The 22,032-nt window shown below is 37.1% G+C and overlaps 1 protein-coding gene across 1 annotated transcript in view; it reads right to left on the bottom strand.

Annotated features, from left to right (window-relative positions):
• Positions 1-6,274: 6,274 nt before the first annotated feature.
• LOC139716264 (uncharacterized) overlaps positions 6,275-22,032 on the bottom strand; it is a 36,981-nt gene continuing 21,223 nt past the window's right edge. Inside the window, exon 6 of the mRNA XM_071627832.1 lies at positions 6,275-6,414. Coding sequence (XP_071483933.1) covers positions 6,275-6,414 — 140 coding nt within the window. The remainder of the gene's footprint in view (positions 6,415-22,032) is intronic.

Here is a 22,032-nt window from a genome sequence, read left to right on the forward strand (position 1 = left end):
TGTGTTTACATATATACGTGCTAGTAAAACCAAGCGAACAAAATGGTATACCACCATGAAGTTTCATCAAAATTGGGAATTATTTTTTGCAAAGTCATGGAATTTAAAGTTCAAATGTGTTCGCCTGATTGGAAGGTTGGTCTCAACGAGTGACTTAAATATTAGAAAAGGCGATGTTTTCACCTCAAACTGTTCAACTGTTTGGTTTGTGTTTTATTTACACAAATATGTTCTAGCGTTTCCATGTTTGATTTCCCACAAATCAATTACTGCGAACCCTTCTGGCCTTGAAGTCATTGTGTCAAGGTAGTTACAAGATTATGATAATTTGATACGAATTTTACATCCAAAGTGAAGTTCCATGAAGATTAATGTATGAATGAATGACAGATTTGTGAGGTAATTAATCATCATTTCTTCCATTATGGTTGATGCTTAGATTATATAGTTTTAGGATTAGGAGTCTGAAGTGAGCTATAATACTTTATAACTTCCTGTTGATGATTTGATTTTAATAATTCCTTCTTAGTCTTGTAAATCTGATTTGAGTCAAAATATCAAAGTCAACTAGAGAATGGTAAGGATATATGTTCAAGTTCATTAATCCATGACAATAGTGCAGCTTGATGGGTTCATCTGCTCAAGGACTACAGGTGACGCATTGATACCAAATAGCAAAGTGTGAAAACTGCACATTTTCTAAATGCCTGTTAAAGCGAGAAATCATTCAGATATCATTGGTTACATTTGGACAGCAAATGGTTGACTAATGCTTGATGAACATATCAATTCACATTACCTGTTCCACAGTACGCTCCTGTCCATCCTGCAGTGCAGTTGCATGAAAATCCGTTTACTAGGTCATAACAGCTACCACCATTCAGACACGGGTTCGAGAGACATTCGTTCAGGTCTTAGGAGAGAGGGAAAAAATAAAACATACGGATTTAGATTCTACTTGTACATGACTATAGAATCCGTTAATAAAATCTGTACGCGATATTTGAAATGCCACAATCCTTAATTTCGTACTGATCTCTTTTTACAACTTGACAGTAAAATAGAGTATAATAAAGTAAAACTAGTTGATGTGTGATGATTTGTATGACTGAAGTTAGAAATCTCGTCACTGAAATAAAGCTTAGATAGAGCGATGCAACACAGATAACGATGAAGACAATTCACATTACCTATTTCACAATACTCCCCTGTCCACCCTCCTGAGCAGTTGCATGAAAATCCGTTAATTAGATCATAACAGGTACCACCATTCAGACACGGGTTCGAGGCACATTCGTTCAGGTCTGAGGGCAGAGAGAGAGAGAGAGAACCAAAGCATAAGGATTTAGATTTTGATCTGATGTTTTCTCATTTTGAATGGTTATAGAATGCGCTAATGAAATCTCTGCAATATTCACATCTGAAATGTAAGAATTCTTGCAGATCTGTTTCGAGTACTTGATAGTCGTCGGTATTCCCGCACACATTAGAGTAAAATCAGTTGATGTCTGACGAATATTTGTATGACTGAAGTTAGAAATCTAGTCAAAGAAATAAAGTTTAGATAGAACAATTCAACATAGATAACGATACTCAATAAAGACATCGATTCACATTACCTATTTCACAGTTCTCCCCTGTCCACCCTGCTGAGCAGTTGCATGAAAATCCGTTTATTAGATCATTACAGGTACCACCATTTAGACACGGGTTCGAGGCACATTCGTCAATTTCTGCGGTAAGAGTTTGGAGTACCGAGCTCGTATCACAGAGTATTGTCGCAGGATAATTATGCAATTAACTATGATTTTCTGATGTCCAATTGTGATGTTTCGTGAACTTCAGATTGAAAAGTACAAACTCTGACATAAGCTGCGATGGCCTGGACTTTTACTTGGCATGATAACAGGAACGCTGGTTGATGTGTAGTTAGAACAAGTATACTGACAAGAGAATTTCCAAAATGAAACACCGTGAGTAGTCGTGGCTCTTGATGCATATCAAATTTTATGCTTAACTCAAATGAATGACGTTAGATGTTTGGTAAGAATGGGAGATATGAAAAAAAGAAATGAAGCAAATCCCGGCTGTATGCACGATTAAATGTTAACGTAGTAAATAGGTGTTTACTACTTATTATCAAGTCTTTACATCGCTACATGTACTTTTCCAATATATAATTGATATCTGCTCTTTATGATATCGGTACAGAAACATTCAATCTGGAGTTACTGGAAATAATTATGTGTAACAACGGTAGCTGCCGCCACGTACAAGAATACAATTTAGTTGTTCACTAAGAAATAGATTTTTTTTCGTTTACCAGTATGTGTAATTCTGTGTTTACATATATACGTGCTAGTAAAACCAAGCGAACAAAATGGTATACCACCATGACGTTTCATCAAAATTGGGAATTATTTTTTGCAAAGTCATGGAATTTAAAGTTCAAATGTGTTCGCCCGATTGTAAGGTTGGTCTCAACGAGTGACTTAAATATTAGAAAAGGCGATGTTTTCACCTCAAACTGTTCAACTGTTTGGTTTGTGTTTTATTTACACAAATATGTTCTAGCGTTTCCATGTTTGATTTCCCACAAATCAATTACTGCGAACCCCTCTGGCCTTGAAGTCATTGTCGCAAGGTAGTTACAAGATTATGATAATTTGATACGAATTTTTACATCCAAAGAGAAAATTCAATGAAGATTAATGTATGGATGAATGACAGATTTGTGAGATAATTAATCATCATTTCTTCCATTATGGTTGATTCTTGGATTATATAGTTTTAGGATTAGGAGTCTGAAGTGAGCTATAATACTTTATAACTTCCTGTTAATGATTCCGTTTTAATCATTCCTTCTTAGTCTTGTAAATCTGATTTGAGTCAAAATATCAAAGTCAACTAGAAAATGGTAAGGAAATATGATCAAGTTCATTTATCCATGACAATAGTACAGCTTGATGGGTTCATCTGCTCAAGGACTACAGGTGACGCATTGATACCAAATAGCAAAGTGTGAAAACTGCACATTTTCTAAATGCCTGTTAAAGCGAGAAATCATTCAGATATCATTGGTTACATTTGGACAGCAAATGGTTGACTAATGCTTGATGAACATATCAATTCACATTACCTGTTCCACAGTACGCTCCTGTCCATCCTGCAGTGCAGTTGCATGAAAATCCGTTTACTAGGTCATAACAGGTACCACCATTCAGACACGGGTTCGAGAGACATTCGTTCAGGTCTTAGGAGAGAGGGAAAAAATAAAACATACGGATTTAAATTCTACTTGTACATGACTATAGAATCCGTTAATAAAATCTATACGCGATATTTGAAATGTCAGAATTCTTAATTTCGTACTGATCTCTTTTTTCCACTTGACAGTAAAATAGAGTATAATAAAGTAAAACTAGTTGATGTGTGATGATTTGTATGACTGAAGTTAGAAATCTCGTCACTGAAATAAAGCTTAGATAGAGCGATGCAACACAGATAACGATGAAGACAATTCACATTACCTATTTCACAGTACTCCCCTGTCCACCCTGCTGAGCAGTTGCATGAAAATCCGTTAATTAGATCATAACAGGTACCACCATTCAGACACGGGTTCGAGGCACATTCGTTCAGGTCTGAGGGCAGAGAGAGAGAGAGAGAGAACCAAAGCATAAGGATTTAGATTTTGATCTGATGTTTTCTCATTTTGAATGGTTATAGAATGCGCTAATGAAATCTCTGCAATATTCACATCTGAAATGTAAGAATTCGTGCAGATCTGTTTCGAGTACTTGATAGTCATCGGTATTCCCGCACACATTAGAGTAAAATCAGTTGATGTCTGATGAATATTTGTATGACTGAAGTTAGAAATCTAGTCAACGAAATAAAGCTTAGATAGAACAATTCAACATAGATAACGATACTCAATGAAGACATCGATTCACATTACCTATTTCGCAGTTCTCCCCTGTCCACCCTGCTGAGCAGTTGCATGAAAATCCGTTTATTAGATCATTACAGGTACCACCATTCAGACACGGGTTCGAGGCACATTCGTCAATTTCTGCGGTAAGAGTTTGGAGTATCGAGCTTGCATCACAGAGTATTGTCGCAGGATGATTATGCAATTAACTACGATTTCTGATGTCCAATTGTGATGTTTCGTGAACTTCAGATTGAAAAGTACAAACTCTGACATAAGCTGCGATGGTCTGGACTTTTACTTGGCATAATAACAGGAACGCTGGTTGATGTGTAGTTAGAACAAGTATACTGACAAGAGAATTTCCAAAATGAAACACCGTGAGTAGTCGTGGCTCTTGATGCATATCAAATTTTATGCTTAACTCATATGAATGACGTTAGATGTTTGGTAAGAATGGGAGATATGAAAAAAAGAAATGAAGCAAATCCCGGCTGTATGCACGATTAAATGTTAACGTAGTAAATAGGTGTTTACTACTTATTATCAAGTCTTTACATCGCTACATTTACTTTTCCAATATATAATTGATATCTGCTCTTTATGATATCGGTACAGAAACATTCAATCTGGAGTTACTGGAAATAATTATGTGTAACAACGGTAGCTGCCGCCACGTACAAGAATACAATTTAGTTGTTCACTAAGAAATAGATTTTTTTTCGTTTACCAGTATGTGTAATTCTGTGTTTACATATATACGTGCTAGTAAAACCAAGCGAACAAAATGGTATACCACCATGACGTTTCATCAAAATTGGGAATTATTTTTTGCAAAGTCATGGAATTTAAAGTTCAAATGTGTTCGCCCGATTGTAAGGTTGGTCTCAACGAGTGACTTAAATATTAGAAAAGGCGATGTTTTCACCTCAAACTGTTCAACTGTTTGGTTTGTGTTTTATTTACACAAATATGTTCTAGCGTTTCCATGTTTGATTTCCCACAAATCAATTACTGCGAACCCCTCTGGCCTTGAAGTCATTGTCGCAAGGTAGTTACAAGATTATGATAATTTGATACGAATTTTTACATCCAAAGAGAAAATTCAATGAAGATTAATGTATGGATGAATGACAGATTTGTGAGATAATTAATCATCATTTCTTCCATTATGGTTGATTCTTGGATTATATAGTTTTAGGATTAGGAGTCTGAAGTGAGCTATAATACTTTATAACTTCCTGTTAATGATTCCGTTTTAATCATTCCTTCTTAGTCTTGTAAATCTGATTTGAGTCAAAATATCAAAGTCAACTAGAAAATGGTAAGGAAATATGATCAAGTTCATTTATCCATGACAATAGTACAGCTTGATGGGTTCATCTGCTCAAGGACTACAGGTGACGCATTGATACCAAATAGCAAAGTGTGAAAACTGCACATTTTCTAAATGCCTGTTAAAGCGAGAAATCATTCAGATATCATTGGTTACATTTGGACAGCAAATGGTTGACTAATGCTTGATGAACATATCAATTCACATTACCTGTTCCACAGTACGCTCCTGTCCATCCTGCAGTGCAGTTGCATGAAAATCCGTTTACTAGGTCATAACAGGTACCACCATTCAGACACGGGTTCGAGAGACATTCGTTCAGGTCTTAGGAGAGAGGGAAAAAATAAAACATACGGATTTAAATTCTACTTGTACATGACTATAGAATCCGTTAATAAAATCTATACGCGATATTTGAAATGTCAGAATTCTTAATTTCGTACTGATCTCTTTTTTCCACTTGACAGTAAAATAGAGTATAATAAAGTAAAACTAGTTGATGTGTGATGATTTGTATGACTGAAGTTAGAAATCTCGTCACTGAAATAAAGCTTAGATAGAGCGATGCAACACAGATAACGATGAAGACAATTCACATTACCTATTTCACAGTACTCCCCTGTCCACCCTGCTGAGCAGTTGCATGAAAATCCGTTAATTAGATCATAACAGGTACCACCATTCAGACACGGGTTCGAGGCACATTCGTTCAGGTCTGAGGGCAGAGAGAGAGAGAGAGAACCAAAGCATAAGGATTTAGATTTTGATCTGATGTTTTCTCATTTTGAATGGTTATAGAATGCGCTAATGAAATCTCTGCAATATTCACATCTGAAATGTAAGAATTCGTGCAGATCTGTTTCGAGTACTTGATAGTCATCGGTATTCCCGCACACATTAGAGTAAAATCAGTTGATGTCTGATGAATATTTGTATGACTGAAGTTAGAAATCTAGTCAACGAAATACAGCTTAGATAGAACAATTCAACATAGATAACGATACTCAATGAAGACATCGATTCACATTACCTATTTCGCAGTTCTCCCCTGTCCACCCTGCTGAGCAGTTGCATGAAAATCCGTTTATTAGATCATTACAGGTACCACCATTCAGACACGGGTTCGAGGCACATTCGTCAATTTCTGCGGTAAGAGTTTGGAGTATCGAGCTTGCATCACAGAGTATTGTCGCAGGATGATTATGCAATTAACTACGATTTCTGATGTCCAATTGTGATGTTTCGTGAACTTCAGATTGAAAAGTACAAACTCTGACATAAGCTGCGATGGTCTGGACTTTTACTTGGCATAATAACAGGAACGCTGGTTGATGTGTAGTTAGAACAAGTATACTGACAAGAGAATTTCCAAAATGAAACACCGTGAGTAGTCGTGGCTCTTGATGCATATCAAATTTTATGCTTAACTCATATGAATGACGTTTGATGTTTGGTAAGAATGAGAGATATGAAAAAAAACTGAAGCAAATCCCGGCTGTATGTACGATTAAATGTTAACGTAGTAAATAGGTGTTTACTACTTATTATCAAGTCTTTACATCGCTACATTTACTTTTCCAATATATAATTGATATCTATTCTTTATGATATCGGTACAGAAACATTCAATCTGGAGTTACTGGAAATAATTATGTGTAACAACGGTAGCTGCCGCCACGTACAAGAATACAATTTAGTTGTTCACTAAGAAATAGATTTTGTTGTTTACCAATATGTGTAATTCTGTGTTTACATATATACGTGCTAGTAAAACCAAGCGAACAAAATGGTATACCACCATGACGTTTCATCAAAATTGGGAATTATTTTTTGCAAAGTCATGGAATTTAAAGTTCAAATGTGTTCGCCCGATTGGAAGGTTGGTCTCAACGAGTGACTTAAATATTAGAAAAGGCGATGTTTTCACCTCAAACTGTTCAACTGTTTGGTTTGTGTTTTATTTACACAATTGTGTTCTAGCGTTTCCATGTTTGATTTCCCACAAATCAATTACTGCGAACCCTTCTGGCCTTGAAGTCATTGTCGCAAGGTAGTTACAAGATTATGATAATTTGATACAAATTTTACATCCAAAGAGAAAATTCAATGAAGATTAATGTATGGATGAATGACAGATTTGTGAGGTAATTAATCATCATTTCTTCCATTATGGTTGATGCTTGGATTATTTACTTTTAGGATTAGGAGTCTGAAGTGAGCTATAATACTGTATAACTTTCTGTTAATGGTTCGATTCCGATCATTCCTTGTTAGTCCTGTAAATCTGATTTGAGTCAAATTATCAAAGTCAACTAGAAAATGGTAAGGAAATATGTTCAAGTTCATTTATCCATGACAATATCGTGCAGCTTGATGGGCTCATCTGCTGAAGGACTAAAGATGACGCATTGATACCAAAGAGCAAAGCTTGAAAACTGCACATTTTCTCTCACAAATCTCTCACTGAAATAAAGCTTAGATAGAGCAATGGAACACAGATAACGATGAAGACATTGATTCACATTACCTATTTCACAGTACTCCCCTGTCCACCCTGCTGAGCAGTTGCATGAAAATCCGTTAATTATATCATTACAGGTACCACCATTCAAACACGGGTTCGGGGCACATTCGTCAATTTTTGCGGTGAGAGTTTGGAGTACCGAGTTTGTATCACAGACTACTGTCGCAGGATGATGCATTTAACTACCATTTTCCAATGTCCAGTTGTGATATGTCGTGAAATTCAGATTGAAAATGACAAAATCTGACATATAAGCTGCGATGGCCTGGACTTTTACTTGGTATAATAACAGGAACGCTGGTTGATGTGTAGTTAAAACAAGTACTGACAAGAGAATTTCCAAAATGAAACAAAGTGAGTAGTCGTGGATCTTTAATGCAAACCAAACTTTGTGCTTAATTTAAATCATATGAATGACGTTTGATGTTTGGTAAGAATGAGTGATGTCCTTAAATGAAGCAAAACCCGGCCGTTACAATCAGACGGTGATCCGGATCACTCTCGAAATTTTATTGTCTGTTCTTATTAGGCCCTATAAGTTTTTCATGAAAATTTCGTTTAAATCCGTTCGTATTTTTAAAAGTTATTTTACAAACAGACGTACAATATAGGTCATAAACAAACAAAAAACGCCTGAAAATCATAACAGCCTTGCCTGACATGGCACGTCTAGTTCGGGCAGCGCTATCTCATGAATACAAAGATGTAGATGGAAAGGAAACTTGAGTGTTTTATGAACCCATCTGTAGAAGATACCTCTTCCATACCTATGTCCTGTTAAACCTATTGGGCAGTCACATGAGATCTCTAATCTTATCAGTGCATTTCCCGTCGTTTAGACATGGCCCTGATAGACATTCGTCACTGTCTAAAATAAAGCAAAATAAAGAATAAGTTACAGCATATTTCAAAATCCTAATCGTTTCCACTAGCAATGTGGTAGACACTAAAAATGTAACTTATTATCACTAAACTCTCATCGCAAACACAGAAACTAGGAATATTTGGTCGTTAGCGCAGGTTGCAAAACCTGTAAATGGAAAATATGATATTCAAATAGAAAGACGATTACATATGATACGCATATACATATATGTAAATGTATACTGTTTTTATGCATGCATAATATACGTCTTGTGTGTGTGTGTGTGTGTGTGTGTGTGTGTGTGTGTGTGTGCGTGTGTATTAAAGCAAAATAACAAAATAAAAGAGTGTCCTACATAGTGAAACTTCAGTTTGAACATTAAAAAATCGCATCACGCATTTAACTCTGGCTTCACAGCTGTATAATTATATATTTTTTCCAATTCAATTCAAATGAATTTATTAGGAATTTTCTGCATTGGATATATATTACAAATGATATACAGTCATTCTTTTTATTTTCAAGACAATAAATCATACAGTGTGTACATCCAAACATAACTGAGATATACGTGTACAGATTGAAGTAAAGAGTAAGAAAACACGTCAATTGGGCACCACTCGGGATATAGTGAATCAAATGATCAGACTGAATTATGGCACATGTAAAGTATTGAGAGTTTAAATGCAGAAGACTGTGGTCAAATAAGCATATAGCTTGAAGATACAAAAGCCTTATAAGAGAGGGGGAAATGGGCAAAACACACATCATGATTTCTTATCGAAAACAGAAGAAAAGAAAAAAACAGAGTCATTCTGGCATCACTATATGTACAAAGAATGAGGTGAGTGAGGTGAGTGCTGGTGCAAGTGAATGAGCCCAGCAGTCGCGCGGTACGAGGTATGTTTATTGAATGATTTGGTGTAAAGAGACTGGGGGAGGTACCAAAACATTAAGATTGAACTTTTTTTTTTTTGGTTACAATAGTCAGATATCAGCTAATCCCCATAATTCGATATAATGTGCTTTTTCATGTTTACTTTAATAAAAAGAAAGTGATGTACATGCTTTCATTCGTTCGGGCAGGGAATTCCATATGTCCGGTCCATGGTGTCGAATAGAACTACGGGCGACAAGTAGCATCGGGTTATTTACTAGTAAATGAATGTCAGTGTAATGACGAGTGGGATAGGAGCGTATTTTACTTTTTGAGATGAACGTACTATGGAAGAACGGTAGTAAATTGTTGAATGTATTTGAGTATAAAAATAGCGGTCTGATAAACATGAAAATTATTTGCTTCTAATTTTTTCAGTTGCTTAGATAGAGGATTGGTACGGGGTAAATAAGGTGAATGTGTACAAATTTGGACGGCTTTTTTCTGCAAATGAAATAACAAATCAATTTTGTATTCATCACAGTTGCCCCATACAATATCACAATAATTGATATGCAGTAAAATAGAAGAATTTTACAAAATTTAAAGAACGTTCTTTGTCAAAATTGGTTTCAACTTATAAAGTATACCAATCGCTTTTGAAATCGAAGTACATATTTTCTTGAATATGTTGATTCCAAGTCAAAATTGAATCCAGAGTAACGCCTAGGAACTTGGTGGATTTGTTTTCATAAATAAGTACACTATCAATAAAAATATCTACTTTGTGATTGGTACGGGATTTAGGGCTCTTAAAATGCATATAACAGGTCTTATCAACATTCAATGACAACTTATTGCACTTAAACCACAATATAGGTCTACATATGTGTATTATATATACTAGGTGTTTCAAAAAACATTTCCCACTTTTGATTCTTAATAATTCAAACACTATATATCAGATAACACTGTCATTGATATGAGTGATAGCTGAATAGTGTACAATTTGGTTGAAGGTGGTTTAAATATGAAAGCATAAATAAGTTTCATGAAATCCATGATTAATTTTACAGTTAGGTTCTAGACTTTGCTCTATTTTCAACCCTCTGTACAAAATTTCACTTTGCACAGGGGTCAATGGGTGTGTATGGGAGTGTGTGGTTAACACCCTGACAATGGTCCTGAACAATGGCCAGGGTTTGAATGCTTCATTATTCATTCATGAGAAATTCCACTATCACAGCTAGTCTTTATTCAGCCTCTGGCAGTATCTGTGTAAAGTCAAACGCCTGTTGATACTGTCGTTGAGTCGCGTCAGTGCTCTCCCTACTTCTGAAAAACAAAATTACAATGAATACCTTCTGTTCTGTCGTAAACGTGGTGACAGGAAGTAAAGAAAATCAATTAGAGTATACACTTGTGTATATGGAGCCTTAAACAAATCTACTCTGAAACAAATCGCCCCAATGATAAATGCTGCTGAACTCTTGACCAAAAATGGATCTCTTTTTATCGAAAAAGCGAAAAATTTGTCAGACTATTTAATTAGTAGACAGTTGTATTAAAATGAGGAACTTTAGATCATTTATGCTTATTTATATCCCAAATTTAGTGATATGTCAGAAGAAAAATTTGAAAATGATTGCCAGCTGGAATGAAATGTGGTGTTTGCAAGCACTTTACCGTGAATGAATTCAGACTAGCAGTGCCCAGGGCAATCCACATGAATTATTGATTAAGCATTCATGTGCCAGGAAGCGCCAGACTGATGCCTAGTCAACAGGTGGTTCAGGCATGTCCATTGTTCAGGGCCATTGTCAGCACACACTCACATACACATCATTGGTTCCTGTGCGAAGTTCAATTTTTGTACAGAGGGTTAAGATTTGACCAAAATCTGAAACCTTACTTCAAAATCAATCTTAGATTTAATGAAACTGATTTATGCTTTCACGTGCAAATCACCTTCAACCAAATTGTACACTATCCAGCTATTACTCATATCAATGACAGTTTTATCGAATGAAAAGTTTTTGAAATATTTATGATCAAAAGTGGGAAATGTTTTTTAAAACACCTAGTATATATACTTATACATATATAAAATGTTTCAAATGTCTATATGTATATAAAAAGTAACAGTTGTCACTTGGAAGGAAATGGGAGTTATTCAACAGTATCAGTATACAGCCAGCTGTCTCGTAGAATCCCGCATTGCATACATACCGGAGGACTCCGCTTCTGGTTGCACAAGCGCACACTGAATTTGGGCTACATGTCGAGGGGCAAGCATCATCATTAACTTGCCAGTAGTCGTCATCTCTCCCATCTGATGGGAGTACAGAGGAGGCGAGTGTATTCCAATCAATTCAGGTATTTACTAGTCATTGAAGATTATATTCAAGCTATAATGGTCTGGGTAAGAGTTTGCATACTACAAAGAATTGTAAATCCCGTTATAACGAGCTCGCCTACAACGAGGTACAACTTTTAACAAGGTGAATTCGGCGGGCCCGTTCTCCATTTTTATTTTAGCTGGTCTCCCTTAAACTTCGTTAACAATGTGGTAAAAGAGGTAGTCCCATCCCCCTCGTTTTATCGGGGGTTTCCTGTAATATAGTCGGGACACAAGTTACTCTGAACGTTTAGACTTGATGTGAACCTCTATGGTAACCTGTAACATGAAAATAGAAACAAAGGAAAATTATAGGATTCGCTCCATAATGGAAGTAAGTAAAACAAGCATGATAAATTACAGTGAATGCGAGTTGCAACATTTTGCTTTCTCCACTCCCCCCCCCCTCCCTCCCAAAAAAAAAAGGGGTGGAAACGGGCACAGAAACAAACCAGACATACCTAAGAAATCATTTAATACCTTTCTCTACCCGTTTTCTCTCATTTTATTTCAGGGACATCAACGTTGTCATGGCAGTGTATCTCTTTCTTTCAATTTCTCTTTTTTTTTTTCTCCAGAAAGATTTGGATTCAAATAGTTTTTAGGCAAAAATTTAGTTCCCTCCATTACAAAGAGAGGGACACACTGCTTCGATGGACTTAAAGAGAAATTCTGGACCAATCAGTTTGTTAGTCTGAAAAAGAAAGAGTTACGTGTTACATGCACAGCATTGGAAATTTAATCGAAATTGGATTAAATGTATTGAAGTAACGAAATTTAAAAGATTCACTAATTTTTGCGAGACACTTCCCGAACAGTTGATATGAATATGTAAACGAATGAGGTGATGTCATAAACTCACAAAATTTTCAATTTTCCATGCACTAACAAAAGAAATGAATTTGATTCTGTAATAAAAATGTAAAAAGAAAAACACAGAAAAACAATCGTGTGAATCTTTAATGAAAACTTGTGCTAGACTGCGGCATAATTGCGCTTGAAAAAAAAAGGATACTGGAAATTTTGCAATTGCATATATTACTACTACATATGGTAAGTGTGAGGTGATGGCACAAGTCACTATATGCATAATTGCTATCAACTGTTCAAGAACTACTTTGTGAAAATTAGCGAAACTTCATAATTTCGTAACTCCTCTAATTCTAAACCAAGTTTCATGTAACTTTCATTGTTATGGTTGAACAATGTTACTTTTTCATTTCAGACTAACTTTTATCTGGTTTAGCATGCCCCTTTAACTTCATTTCAATCAAGTAATCACTCTTTTGCTCGGGATAAACACAAAAAGGAGTTGATTCATTTTGCCGTTGTGCAGTCTCTCCCAGGTCTCTGCATTAAAAAAAAATCTAGACAAAAGAGCTGAAAGATGCTAAATAAACTTTCTTCTCCACATGTCATTGATTTTGAGCTTAAATGATATGTCTTAGGCTATGATGGGGGTCATAATGATATAAAAAGCGTTTTGTAATGTTCCTTAATTCATCGACGTTTCTATGATTTTATCCAAGTAATTTGCCCTGCTGTGAATATTGACATGACACGATTCTGAAACAATTTGCAGTTATCATGGTTATTTGGCTTAGGACAAGGTCGGACGAGCTTTCTTGTCATAGAAGAAAAATTATGTCTGGTTTTCTAAGGTTGGCCACAACATTACAGAATACAAAACCTATCTATTATGTCCGTGGGAAGGTGTAATTACCTGACTTGATCACATCAGCGAAGCTCGACACATTTCCGAACTGGTCTAAATAAAAGATGTGTTCGATAGAGGACCCGATGCCCTCCAATTCTGTCACGTCTACGCCTGATCCTAGCCCAATGGAAAATATGATTACACCTCTGTTCCTCAATTCACAGGCCGTGTATAATGGAGATCCACCACGGAATGAAGATTCGGCAGTCAACAAGATAATAATCCTGAGAGTTTTAGAACAAGGGGGGGGGATAAAAGACAATTCAAATGGTCGAAATGTTCTCATACGAGGCAGTTCACTGAATACCTTAGATATAGATGAGGGACAAATCCAAAATTAGATTGAAAATCTGAATGTGGTAGATTTAGAAGTCAAATCTAACTTTCGAGTTTAATTTTGAATTTGTCCCTAACCACAATCTCATAGATTGATTTCCAATCTAAGGAGTTTAGAGAGAGGGAGGTGTATGTATACAGATCCAGCATCGTTGAGAGGAATTGCTTCTTTATCTCAAAAGCGTTCCTGAAAAGTTATGCAAACTAATCTGCAGTCATTAAGTCTGACCATTGATTTAAATTAGGCCTATCATGCCTCACAGAATAGTTACCTGAAAGTTAAATCACAAAAAAAAATTGTATATTTCAAAACTGTGATCAAATTAAAGAAAATAAACACTGTCTTCTTCCAAGAAATTAATTAAGGCAAATTGAAGTAACATAGGGAATTTTCATCTCCTCTTTGGAAAAAGAAAGGCACAAAAATTCCAGTCAAACTTGAATAATGACGCTGAAGATGGGTCGTCGTTTATCGTCGTTTATCGTCTTTATCAGATTGTGCACCATTTCGATAATTGCTGTAGGTTTAAGTTATGATGGGTTTATCGCTAGAAAGCATAGAAAATAGCCAATCATAGAACTTCTTACAAGCTGGACACAAACACTAAAAGCGAAAAACACACCAAAATTAGACCCAAACAAACACACTCCGAAACACAGACAGACAGAGTCTTCATCAGGAATTCATCAGACAAGGACCGCAGTCTACAGGAATGTTGTTTTCCTTTCTCCCTATAAAAAGTTTTTAATGTATGTCACAATTACAAATGCAACAACACCGCTTTCAACTTTGCTTTCGACATATTTTGTACAAATGCCGTCCTGTGATGAATGTAATGAAGATATTGTAGTGGAACATTTTCATTCTTTGGACTACCAGGGAAAAGCAGTTGTGAAGTGTACATTAACTTTCAGTTCATTCGCCGATGAACATAAATAAGCCTTTTCCCACCCGTGAGCACACAATACATTAATTAACACATGGAAAACACCTGATATGAACTTTGAACGCCGTAAGTTACATCTAAACTTTCATGACATTTCGTTCGTGTGTTCGTCATTTCATGGACCTAATACACATGGACACTCATTGTATCGTTAATTAATTCATGCACCTGCCTGTACATCTCAAAAGCGCCGCAAAGACATTTTTAGCGTGCTTCACTGCTTTGTTCCCATGATCGTCACCGCCAGCAAGCCGGGAGAAGAACAAGACGGTTTTTTGAGAAATGGGAAGAGGGTTCTATTGGTGCTTTTATCAACTCTTTTTCTAGGCAGAAACAGGTTTTACAAACAGCTTTCAAGGAATTTTTACGAGTTGATAAACGCAAAACTGTTTTGAAAACTCTTTCGGAAAGCCTTTTCGAAAGCCGCAAATTTGTGGCTTTCCAAACAGGTTTCCTAAACAGGTTTTCAGAAACCTGTTTGTAAAAGCCTTTTGAAGTTGATAAACGCAAAGCTTTGTAGTATTGTACTGCAGTTACGAACAATGCACGCCTTATATGACCTCTTCTCCTCGGGTCGAATTGCGCAATGCAGCTGTGCAGTGACAGGCCAGTTATCGTGTTAGCGAAGAGTTGATAAACGCAACTATTTTGGAAGCCGTTTCTAAAGGGCTTTGGAAACGGCTTTCGAAAGCCGTTTCAAACAGGAGAAAGTTGATAAACGCAGCCTATGAGAAACAACTAATCACACTATTCCACCAAAAGTGTTCGAAAAAAAAACTGCTGAAAACACAAGTTCCTGTTTGTTTTATGATTCCAAACTTTAATATAATATAGAAAAATACTTGCTCTTTCAGGAAATATGAAAAACTCAAGATTGATTAGGTTAACCCATTTCACCTATTTCCAGTCCTCACACAAAATCACTGTGTGCAACTTTTTGTTCGTTTTGTGGTGCACGGTCACATACAGAAGACAGTGCTCTTCTTTGTATAGCGGTTAGTCTCGATTCAGAAGTATAGGGATATAAAAACGAGACCAAATTCGTTAAAATTCATTTATTATGACTAAGCTACTCATTAGGAAATGCTATCATAGCTTGATAAGCATATCTATGCCCGACAAACAAAATGACACCAAAAGGTTTTGCCACCTCAGGTGGTACCAATATCTGGCCTGGCCCATGGACTAATACTCTAGTTTCTTCTTCTCTAACACCTCCCTGGTTTCAGTATGTTCATGCTAATCAGTAAGCCATTGCTTTATCACCTGGTAATTACAGAGAGTTAATCTCAAAGTTGAGTTTGTCGTACTAGGAGTAATTTTCGTATGCATTTATTGTTTATACAAGCCAATATTGGAATCGCCTTTCACCAAAATCAGCGAGTTCCCGAGTTTGGTAGGGATAACTGGCGGAAGAGCGTCTATCTTGCTGCACTCATGCGACGAAAGCGGGAGCTGGAGGAGGCTTAGACCCCGTTTACAGTGCGAGCCCAGCCTCAATTATTATTATTATTATTATTATTATTATTATTATTATTATTATTATTATCATTATTACTATTATTATTATTATTATTTATTCGGCTTTCATTCACAAAATTAATATCATAATACATATTTCGAAATCAGAACATACACTGGAGTGGTAAGGGTGCACCAGGTTGGGCAGCCCGGGTCTGGAATGAGCCAACTAAATGACTTGGGCCCTCAGGCCATCCTCCCCAGCCCACCTGGTGCATCCAAAACAGTCTGTTTACAATATACAAAAAAATACAAATTTCATTAAAAGGTATATATAAAAAGAAATTAAAAAAACACAACTGTTTCTTTATAAGTGTCGATTTAAGATATGTGTAACTACCAATCTTCCTTATTCACAAATATCAAATCATTTTCTACTTTAAAAAAATAAAAAGAAATTATACATTGCATATATGTATGTCAGCTCTTAAATGGCTGCCGACATCAGAACCTCACTGTATATAAAAATGCATACAGTTAATGAACTATGTATGAATTTTAAATGTCCATGTTAACCATATTCCCTTACAACATTTCATTTTAACTTCATTATATTTAGACAATTGACAAAAGATAACTGCGAGAGAGAGAGGGAGAGAGAAAGAAACAGAGAAAGACAGAGAGAAGAAAATGAATTCATAAATAACTAAAACTATCACTCAATGAGAGTAACACCCCTACCCAACACCCATGGAGCCAGCTCAACCAGTAATAATCATCTGCATGCTTTCTCAACATGCTTTCTCATGCGGCTCAACATTGAACAAATGTACACTCTGCTCACTGATAATCACGTGTGCAATATCACAAATCAAATGCTCATAACCCGAGTAAGGTATTGGAATAAACAATGATTTTTGTTAAAGAATGTTGTTGCCATGGCAACACAATGTTTGACATGAAGAAAAAAATATGAGAAAAAAGATGAAGATGAAGTTTGCACAACTACATAACATATAACATAGCTGTCACATGTGCCAAAATTTAAATCAAATTACTCAAAACCTGAGGGAGTTAAATGAATTCACAATAATATGATTTTCATTCAAAATATGCTGTTAACATGGCAACACATTTTGCAACAATGACAAAAGATCAATTTTGTACAGGTAAATAATATAGTGGTAGCATGTGCCATATTTGAAATCAATTACTAAAAAATCATAAATATTAACTAATTTCATTTTTAATGATTTGTATTCAAAACATACCACTCAAAATACCCTTTCGAAAAAAAAAATACATACTTTAGATATATAATGTAGAACTATTATAGTCTAATCATAGGAAGAGACATGCGCTTTCAATCTTTGTTGCCAGTTTGGAAAGTTCACAAGCACAAAATCTGTGCGCAAGTCCGTGGGCAGCTGATCCCATAAAGTGGGAAAAAGGTGCATGGCTGTCTTTGAAAGTCTTTGTGTGCGAGCTTTCAGATGCTGGAAACGAACATCATATGGGCGTCGAGTAACAACTTTAATAGTAGACACGATGTCATCACACGATATGAGACGATACAAGGTTTTGGCGATGAAGCTTAATGGGAGGTATGTGCGGCGGGACTCCAATGTGGACCAGTTCAAGGTGCGTAAACGCTCAGGGTAAGGCATTTGTTGTCTACGCTGCTTCAGAATCATTCGGGTTGCACGGCGCTGGACGCCCTCAAGTCGGTCACACAAGTTACGATTGTAGGGAATCCATGCAGGTAAGCCATACTCCAAGATCGGCAGAACGAGCGATTTGTACAGGGCAAAACTGGCTGATGATGTAAGGCCGGAAGACATGGAATTAATCAAGCCCAGCAATCTATTGGCGCGAGAAATTATGTAATTAACATGACTTTCCCACGACAACCTATGATTGATCACCACACCAAGATATTTAACTTCAGAGGCAACATCGATTGGAACTCCCTGTATGAAATACGAAGGTAAGGCAACATTCATTTTCCTTGCTCCAGCGATTCGCATAACTTTTGTTTTCTTGACATTCATTTCCATACGGTTGCGGGTACACCAGCACGACACGTTATTCAGGTCAAGTTGCAGACCCTCGACATCCCTGGCAGATTGAATTGGTCGGTATAACACCGTATCATCGGCGAAGAGGGCAACTTTTGATGAAGCAATGGCAGGAAGATCATTGATGAACATGTTGAAAAAAAGAAATTGCGGGGCCGAGCCCCGTAATTTTATCCGTTTACACTGCCGGTCTCGGCCGCGCTTTTAATTCAAACCTTTCAATATCTTGTCGTGGTAGCGCTCTGCTTGTAAACAAACGCAATTTGGTATAGTCTGGTTTTCAGACAATTTGCCAACTGGATTCCGTTGGGGCAAAGTCCTTTGCCGAAGGAAAAATCCTTTGCAGGACAAAACTACCTGAAACTAAACTAGTTTTCGACGTTGAGGGGGTTAATATCCTGAGTAACGAAATAGTACGGGACGAGGGTTTGGAAGCCAGACTAAAATTGGCCGCGCATTTGGCCCAGTTTGCGTTTACACCGAGAAAAGGCCGTGCTCGGCCGCGGCTCGGCCGCGGCCGAGACCACCTCCCAAGCGAGGCCAAATGCGAGGCCAATTTTGGCCCCGCATTTGGCCTTTTGCGCGTTTACACTGAAGCGGGGTTGGGCCGAGCCGCGGCCGAGCCTCGCACTGTAAACGGGGTCTTACTGCATCAGTGACCGCCAACGGGCAGTGATGTCCATAGCAAAGCAGAGAGAGCGAGAGAGATAGAAAAGTCCTTATACAATCCCATGTATGGAAAATCAAGTAATGGCATTGAGTCTAATCAACTCCTTTTCTCGGCAGAAACAGGTTATCCAAACAGCTTTCAAGGAATTTTTACGAGTTGATAAACGCAAAGCTGTTTTAAAAGCCCTTTAGGAAAGTCTTTTACGAAAGGGTGCGTTTATCAACTCTCCTTTCTCGGCAGAAACAGGTTATCCAAACAGCTTTCAAGGAATTTTCACGAGTTGATAAACGCAAAGCCCTTTCGATAGCCCTTTCGATAGCCCTTTCCATAGCCCTTTCGAAAGCCCTTTCCATAGCCCTTTCAAAAGCCCTGTCCACTCCCTGTACTATTAATGTGCCGCTTGTTTTCGTCGGCTGCGTTTATCAACTTTCCACTGTTTAAACGGCTTTCGATAGCCCTTTCGATAGCCCTTACGAAAGCCCTTTCCATAGCCCTTTCGAGAGCCCTTTCCAAAGCCCTGACTGCCTGTACTATTAATGTGCCGCTTGTTTTCTAAGAAGGGACGGCGAAAAGCAATTACCATCATAAAGACATATCTTCCTTTGAGAGTGACGAGTCATGACACAATGGCACATGAATCAATTGTCTTCCTATCTGTGAGGCAGCTCCAGTTTAGCACATACCGGTACTTCAAATATTTCTGAGTGGCGGCATGAGACATGGGATCAAAGGGAATGAGACTGTTGTTACTCTATTTCTCAAACCTTGTTGGTGAAAGAAACACCTCCTTGTTCCAAGCATATGCGTGCATTACACACAGCTGTATGTATACACCTGTGTACACGTACTCGCGTGCACTTTACGTGTCACGCGTCTTTTCAGAAACCGGAAACGCATGGTTGCGTAACCGCAGTAGGGCGACCTAAAGGGCTTTCAAAACAACTTTGCGTTTACCAACTTCGAAAGGCTTTTACAAACAGGTTTCTGATAACCTGTTAAGGAAACCTGTTTGGATCGTCACAAATTTGGGGCTTTCGAAAAGGCTTTCCTAAAGGGCTTTCAAAACAGCTTTGCGTTTATCAACTCGTGAAAATTCCTTGAAAGCTGTTTGGATAACCTGTTTCTGCCGAGAAAGGAGAGTTGATAAACGCACCCTTTTGTAAAAGACTTTCCTAAAGGGCTTTCAAAACAGCTTTGCGTTTATCAGCTCGTAAAAATTCCTTGAAAGCTGTTTGGATAACCTGTTTCTGCCGAGAAAAGGAGTTGATAAACGCAGCCTTTGATGTAGTGATCGTCACCGACACCTTATTATGTGTATCTTAATGAGTACATTCAGGTGTCTTGACGATATCGATTGTGTGATCATGTATCGTCACTAACAAAAGAATCGTTTCCCTCATTTCAGTCTTGTTTCGCTGACGTGCCTTTCTTTTTTCAGACGGAAATGTCTTTGAATAAATGCAGATGATGAGGAGCAGCAAACCTGAGATCATTACAAATTTTGTGTCAAAAGATGGGTAATTGGTGATTCGCACATTTCGCACACGCATAAGACCTTGCCTAATGGCAAGATATATCTGTTCTCTACCATTACCGTCCCTTTTTGCTCTGGAATAAGCTGGAGAAAAGTGAAATATTGAGATCACAAATGACAATCATTCTGCCATAATGTTAGCTTTCTTTTAAAAACTGCCTGCTTCTCCAAAGCAAAATTGTTTGAGGTATGATTTCCTAACATACACCATAACTGCACATTACTTTACTTGATTTTTGTGAATTGTTTTCTTCTGCGCATATAGTTTTAGATTTCTCGAATCTCCTGTCCATACACTTCACTTTCAACTCCAATAACTTTGGAGAGAATAAATCTACTGCATTGAAAGTTGGTATTAATCATGTACAGAATGTGCTTATAAAGCATGGTCAATATCAGCTTAATCTGATAATCCCTTCATTGTTGTTGCTCCCGTGGTCAACATCCTGTTTTTTGTTCAATTCATCCCACAGCTATATAGCATAGATTGGTAAAGATTAAGCGCTTGAATACACCCTGTTCCCTGTACAGAGCCTTTTTTTCTCAGTTCACACTTTTCAGAGTGTGTCCATTCTTTCCAATATTTAGATAGGTTAGAAGTGTCCATTTGAATTGAGTTATCATTAATAAAGCTTAGAGTCTGCTCTTTCAGAATATAGTCTTTCCTAAAAGTCCATGTATGGCGACTTTTTGTTTGTTTTGTGATGCAGGGTCACGTATGTCCACAGGTGTTCTGTTGTAAACGCGGTGAGCTTAGTCTTTATTCAAAGCAGCGAAGGGAATATCCAAAGGTTATGGTGTCCACAGCGCTTAGTCTTTATTCAAGACGGTCGAGGGAATATCCAAAGCTTATGATACAGTGTATATCCCTTTATCTAAAAACAATAAAAAAGCAATTCCGGAGTTTGAGGTATTTTTCAATTATTCATCATTTTCCGATGAAAACGATACGGTGAAAACGCTAATGCCACGCCAATGTCGCTTTATTTCCATCCAACAATGAGAGATAATGCGAAAACAATGTACCGGTACACTACAATGATCTTCGGGACGACTTCCATTCGTACTTCCAGCTGGTGATGGAGTTGCGTGGCATCAGATCTCTTTCTTTCTTCTCTCCCCCTTCTTTTGTCTCTTTGACCTTCATTGTCCTGTCAATGTGTTCTTAATGTCTGCTACAATACTGCGTCTTTACATTATGTGACAATTGTTTCCGTGTCTGTGTGTGTGTGTGTGTTTTTTTTTTTTGTGGTTTTTGGGTGTTTTTTTTTTTTGTTGCTTAACAACAATATTCTGGTAAACACTGCTAAAAAGAAAAACAAACCAATGTACCGTTATTATATCTAAAGTTCCTA

This window comes from Diadema antillarum, unplaced genomic scaffold (assembly GCF_040938485.1).
Source record: "Diadema antillarum isolate AM-2024a unplaced genomic scaffold, OU_Dant_1.0 scf00000063, whole genome shotgun sequence".
Taxonomy (NCBI): Eukaryota; Metazoa; Echinodermata; class Echinoidea; order Diadematoida; family Diadematidae; genus Diadema; species Diadema antillarum.